This window comes from Rhinatrema bivittatum, chromosome 2 (assembly GCF_901001135.1).
Source record: "Rhinatrema bivittatum chromosome 2, aRhiBiv1.1, whole genome shotgun sequence".
In the NCBI taxonomy this organism is placed as follows: domain Eukaryota; kingdom Metazoa; phylum Chordata; class Amphibia; order Gymnophiona; family Rhinatrematidae; genus Rhinatrema; species Rhinatrema bivittatum.
The window spans coordinates 53,803,388-53,809,387 of record NC_042616.1 but is presented as its reverse complement, the minus strand read 5'-3'; the positions used below and the strand labels follow the sequence as shown (position 1 = coordinate 53,809,387).

The following is a 6,000-nucleotide window of genomic DNA, read 5'->3' as shown; positions in this document are numbered from 1 at the left end:
TCTGCTTCAACGACAGGGGAGAAGAAAAAAGGGTTCCCACTCACAAAGCGGGGAGTAGCTGGCTTGTTACGGCGGTTACTACCCCAACCAAATGTGTCTGATACTTCACTTTCGATGCATATCCAGCATGGCTCTCTGCTTCAACGGCATGGGAGAAGACTGATACATCACGCATTTCCAGCATAGCTCCATGCTTCAACAGCAGGGGAGAAGAAAAACAACCAATAAGGACTGTATAACATAGTCTGGGTAAAACAAATAAGCATGGGTGTAGCTTGCCTATTGCAGCGGTTACTACCCCTACTACCCCTAACTAATCAAGCTAGATATTTCAATGGTGGGGGAGGAAGGTAAATAGAACCAAGAGCTAAGAGAAACAGATAAGTATGAGAGAAAAAATGTGTGAAGCTTGCTGGGCAGACTGGATGGGCCATTTGGTCGTCTTCTGCCGTCATTTCTATGTTTCTATTAGATTTATTTACTTGGAATTCCAAAGGGAAGATGGAACGTCTGCTTGCACTTTGACAGCACTTCCTAAGCCTCCCTTTCCAGCTGTCAGGAAAAAAATGACTTCAGGATAACTAAGGAAATCTGAAGAACCCATAAGTATTAGCAAATGGGTCAAAGAGAGTGAGAAAAAAAAAAAGTTCGGGGTTTCTGTTTTGTGGGTTTGTTTTCCAGCAGAGTGGTTCGTTTAACCCTGGTGCCATGTGCTTGCAGCCTCCCAGGCCAGAGGCTCGGCAGAGGGCGCTGGTGAAGCCGGCTGCCCGCCTCCGCCGGTCGCGGCGCCCGGGAAGAGGAAATGAGGCCAAACCAGTTCCTCTCCGGAGTTGGGAGCCATTAGCCGAGAAGCTGCATGGCGGCGGCGCGTGAACCAGCAAATCTGACATGCTGATGACATCTGGCAGCCCCGGGAAATAAATCCAGCTGGGATCGGTTGCTCCCCCTCACCTTCCCTTTCCCCCCCCCCCCCTACGCCTTTCCCTCTTGCTGTGAAGTCTTTGCAGGCTCGGGAGGAGAGGAAAGGTTTCAGAGGGCGGCGAGAGAGAGAGAGAGGAGACGATCCTGCCCCGGGTAGGACATGTTTTCTGCAAGGTGCAACCGCTGTTTAGCGCCTGCAGCCACGTGGGCTACGAACAATGGTTCGGGGCGCAGGCTTGCGAGCGGGGCCCCCGACCGCTCATCGCGGGGTGCCCGCGCAGGGGGAGGGGGCGCGGGGCGGTAGGGCTATTGCTGGAGATGGCTCCGTGGTTTTGTTGTTGTTGTTGTTTGTGGGAAAGGATCTGGGCATTTTATTTCCTGTGCTTTCAACCATCATAATGTAAAAAGAAATGAAGGGGACCTTCCCGATCCCCCCCCCAAAAAAGCACTTCGGCTGTATTGTCGGGTGCTGGATTAGACGGACTCCCGCCAGGACTGGTGATCGGGTGGTGCGGGGCAGGACGGAGCTGCTTTCCCACGGCTCTGCGGGTCCCCGCCGCTCTTCCCTTGGGGGTGCGGATCGATGGGAGGGAGCGGGCGCAGTCGCAGCTTTAGGCTTAACGCGCCCTTTTCATGCTCGGTAATGGGGTAGCAGACAGGTCCTCCCTCCCTGCCGTGAAGGGATTGCCGGCAGGAGGAAGGGGGCCGCTTCTTGTCTCCTCAATAACCCGCCAAAAAAAAAAAAAAAAAAGCAGGGCCGACCTCTGCTGTTTGCTTGAATGTCTGCTCACGTGCTTTTCCGGTTCAAAGCTCTCTCTGTTTGCCACTGCGGCGATCCCATGAAAGACTGGTTTATCCTAAGCCTTCTTGTATGTGAGGAGCAGATTCTCCCCCCCCCCCCCCTCCCCTAAGGGCTGATGTATCCCAGGCCTCCATGTATGTATGGAGTGGAGTCGCCCTCTCCCCTAAGGGCTGACTTATCCCTAACTCCGGGATGTATGGAGCAAATTCTCCTTCCTGCCCACAAGTGTGTGTTTCCATTTTTCTGTGTCTTCCTAGTCAGTGGAAGGAGCCTTTAAGAAATATGTTCCACACATGCATCCTGTGCTTTAAAATGCTGCCCAGTGAGGTCTTTCCAGTGGTTCGTATGGACCTCATCTGGAGTGCTGTCCTGCTCTGGAGTCTGGAAGGATGTAAACAGATTTGAGGCAATCCAGAGAAGGGTGACCAAGATGGTGCATGCATGCAGTATGAGGTGACACTTAATACCTACACATTCCTACCCTAGAGCAGGTGTGTGTCCCCGCAGCCAGTTGATATGTATTTATTTATTGTTTGCTTATATACTGCTCCTACCGGAGCCCAGGGCCCTTTACTATAAAACATCCATAAAATACAGAAACGAGTTGTAAAACAACAAATAACAGAAATAAAAACAAATACAGAAATGCAGCTTAACCACAGAGGATGTGCACACAGATACATGTGCATATAGTGGTCTCTAATGTATGCACATAGATGTATACTTATTGTAGTCTGGCTGTAGGGTCACTGGGATATGTTTGGAAACCATTGCCCTAGTGGAGGGGGGGGGGGGTGGCATAGGCACGTATGGCTTTAAGTATAGTTCTAGAATTTATGGCTGGGGGGGTAGGGACAGGCTAACAAATAATATAAGGAAGGATTTCTTCACAGAGAGGGTAGTGGAAGCATGAAACCTTCCAATGCAGGGGTACCTCCCAAAATGGTATTTAATTTAAACAATTATATTTACTACTTCACCAATACTGATCCATTCAAAGTGGTGTACATAAAATTCTACTAGGATATAATTAAAACAGTCATTATATGACAGAACTCATGCTGTAGTATGTGTTGTCACAGGAAAATTGATCAGCGCCTGTAGGAATTAATTTTTTTAAATTGATGAATATGTGCACAACAAAATTTAAATATTTTTGTGCTTTCATATCCCAATCTATATATTCCTATAAAGATACAAATGTTGGGAGTGCCACATTTTTCATTTTTCTACAAATCTTATGTAATTTATTACATTTGCATCTGCCTTTTGAAGAAATTCACTTAAAGTAGTGTTCAACCAGTTAGACTGATCATTAGTGCACAGGGCACCAGAGAGGTGAACCCTATGATTTTACATTAGGCTATAATTGGGCACAATATTGGACTTGAGGGCAGGATAGACTACAGTAAAGAGAGTTCACGTGTATCAGAATTCAAGAAAGCAAGGCTCCTTGGGGGAAGTGAGGAGAAAATGGGAGATCATCAGGTAAGGGGGTGTGGTCTTGTCATAGATACATCGGGTGGACGCGAGGTCTTCATTTGCTCTCACATTCTGTATTTATTTAGCAAAGACACATTTAGACAACCGATCCTTGTAAAAAAGCCGTCAAATGATATCTACAGAATTGGAAGAGCGGGTGTCAGCATGCTGCAGAACCTAGGAAGTAGCCCTGCCCCCTCAGTCATTCACAATAAATCTATATCAAATAGCAGCAATTTTTTCCAGAACAGTTTTCACTGCAAGTAAAAGCAATATGTATCATAAGAGGTCACATGAGCCACATCAACAATTGGTGTAATCCCCATACAGTTGAACAGGTTCCCATGTAATATCTCAACCAGCGAGACAAATTCTTGTGAATCCAAAAAATCCGGACAAGCTTTATGCTTGACAAGGATCCGAGGGAGTGAGATCGACCGATCCGAGACTGAGTGGTTTTGTGTCAAGCAGAAAGATAAGGCGCCCCTCCCCCTCCCCGATGCAGGGTTTCCCGAAAAAGCTGCTGCGGGGTTTTTGGATTCACAAGTATTTGTCTCGCTGGTTGAGCTATTACATGGGAACCTGTTCAACTGTGTGGGAGCTGTACTGCTTTTACTTGCAGTGAAACTGTTCTGGAAATAAGTGCTGCTATTTGATATAGATTGATTGAATGATTGAGAGGTCCAGGCTACTTTCTAGCTGCTGTAGGAGGTCTAGCACTTGTCCCGGCTTGCTGAGACCCGCTCTTCTAATTCTATTGATATCCTTTGACCTCTTTTTTACAACAACGATAGGTTGCCTTAAGTGTGTGCTCTGCTGCTGTGTGACAACCTCAGGTGGCTTTCTTTTTGGGGTTTAATGTATTTATTTAGTGCAAGGGTTGCTGTGGTACACACTCTGCTTATTTATTTATTTAAAAAAATACATTTGTTAATCGCTTTACGGATTTCAATAAATTGCCCAAAGCGATGTACAAATTAAAACACCAGGTTACAATACGGTAACCTCCACACTCAGACTTTGCTTTTCTCTCCACCAGGTGTGCTGGAGTTGGAGAGGGCCATGAAGTGAGAATCTTGCAAGCAGCTGGGAGTGTCTTAAGACCGGCTTCTCCTTCCCCCCCCCCCCCCCCCCCCCACCTCCAGCTGGATGGCATGATGTCGCTTTAAGGGAGCCGCCCACATGTCTGAGGGAAGCTTGCCGCACTGGAGGACGAGCACCAGATCTTTCCACCGCCAGAAGCAGGAGCACTCGGCTGCTGCCTCCGACTCGGACACCTCCTCCTCTGCTCTTTCTGCCACCTCCCAGGCGTCGCTGTCTCCACCTCCGGCCAAGACTCTCGCGCAGGATCTTCAGATGCCCTCCTCTACTCGGAGCGTCGGGTCCAACCCTCCTCCACCCGCCCCTGCTGCCCCACCTGCCGGCGCCTCTGCCAGTGCCAGTGCGGCAGCGGCGGCGGCAGCCTCTCAGCTGCGGGACTCGAATAATGCGGGGACGGGCAGGAAAAGGAAGGCAAACTTCTCGAACGAGGAGACGGAGACCCTGGTGCAGCACGTGGTGAAGCACTTCAGCGCCCTGTACGGCTCGGAGGCCCTGCGGACGGAGTCCACCCGCAGGAACCAGCGCAGGAGCCAGCTGTGGAACCAGATCCAGAAGCACGTCAACGAGCTGGGCTACACCCCGCGCAGCATCGACGACCTGAAGCACAAGTGGAGGGACCTCCGGCTGGACGTGAAGCGGAAGATCACCTCCAAGCGTTCAGCCGGGGGCGGGGCCAGCAGCACTCTGTCGCCCAGCGATGCCCGTCTCACGCCCATGGAGGAGTTGGTGGCCTCCACGATTGGGCATCACTCCAGCCTGGATGGGGAGCAAGACGGCATCTACCTTGACCCAGGTGAGAGTGGCGAGGGGGAAGGCATTGCGCAAGTCTTGGCGTTTTTACACCTGCTAGCTTATCAGAAAGAGAGAAAGTTGGTGTCCCGATTATGATGGGGGAGACATCCCATCAGTGAAGTAACCTGACTGGCACACTCCCTGCTTGTATCCCCGTCCAGTGCTTTTGTATGCAGAGTGTGGTATTGCACTTGGACTATTCCTACTAGGGGAGAACTTTTCTCTGCAGCAATATTAGTTAAGAAAAAAAAAAAAAGTTATACTCAAGAACATATTATAAAGTGGAGAAGGTACAATTGTATTATATGAGTACAGCCTAGTTGGGGTTGACCAAACCTTGCTGTCGGACTTGTGTTTGCCCATTCGTACACGTGAGAGAGATTTCTCACAAAACGTTCACTTGCGAGTTTTACGAGAATAACTAGACGCTGCAGAAAAAGTTTGAATTTAGACCCGAAATGACATCCTTTTGAATTAGAATTAAGTGTCCATAGTCCACGATCAGTCTTGCTGCTGACCCCTTCAGGACCGAGTTATTTGGGAAAGAGTGCGTCTCAAGGACCTGGTTGTTTTCACTTTTTTTTTTTTTTTCCTCTTTAATGTTGTAATTTAGAAATAACTATTTATTTATTTTATTTAAAAACTTTCCTATATCGTCGTTTTAGTGGTATACCATCACAGCGGTTTACAGATAGGCACATGAATAAGTCTGGTTTGGATTATAAATTAGCTAGTAGGTGCCAATAAATTTTCGGTTACATGATTCAAAAAATATACGCTATCTGGATCGTGGATTGGAAATTCCATTTATATGACTAATAGAATATCCATATATGAGAGATACTGTACTCTCGTATATTCATCTTTAGGTATGAGAAAAAATAAGTACTTCTCAAAGCTAC

General features: G+C 48.1%; 1 protein-coding gene across 5 annotated transcripts in view; it reads left to right on the top strand.

The window, feature by feature from the left end:
- Positions 1 to 735: 735 nt before the first annotated feature.
- The window catches only part of LOC115083954, a 35,991-nt gene continuing 30,726 nt past the window's right edge, over positions 736 to 6,000 (top strand). For 3 of the 5 annotated variants that reach the window (XM_029588127.1, XM_029588126.1, XM_029588122.1), the window contains exons 1-2: positions 736 to 1,074; positions 4,245 to 5,099. In XM_029588127.1, coding sequence (XP_029443987.1) covers positions 4,388 to 5,099 — 712 coding nt within the window. In that variant the 5' untranslated portion in view covers positions 736 to 1,074; positions 4,245 to 4,387. Of the gene's footprint in view, positions 1,075 to 1,108; positions 2,215 to 4,244; positions 5,100 to 6,000 lie in introns of those variants that run through there. The other 2 variants (XM_029588123.1, XM_029588125.1) reach the window with 2 other exon arrangements.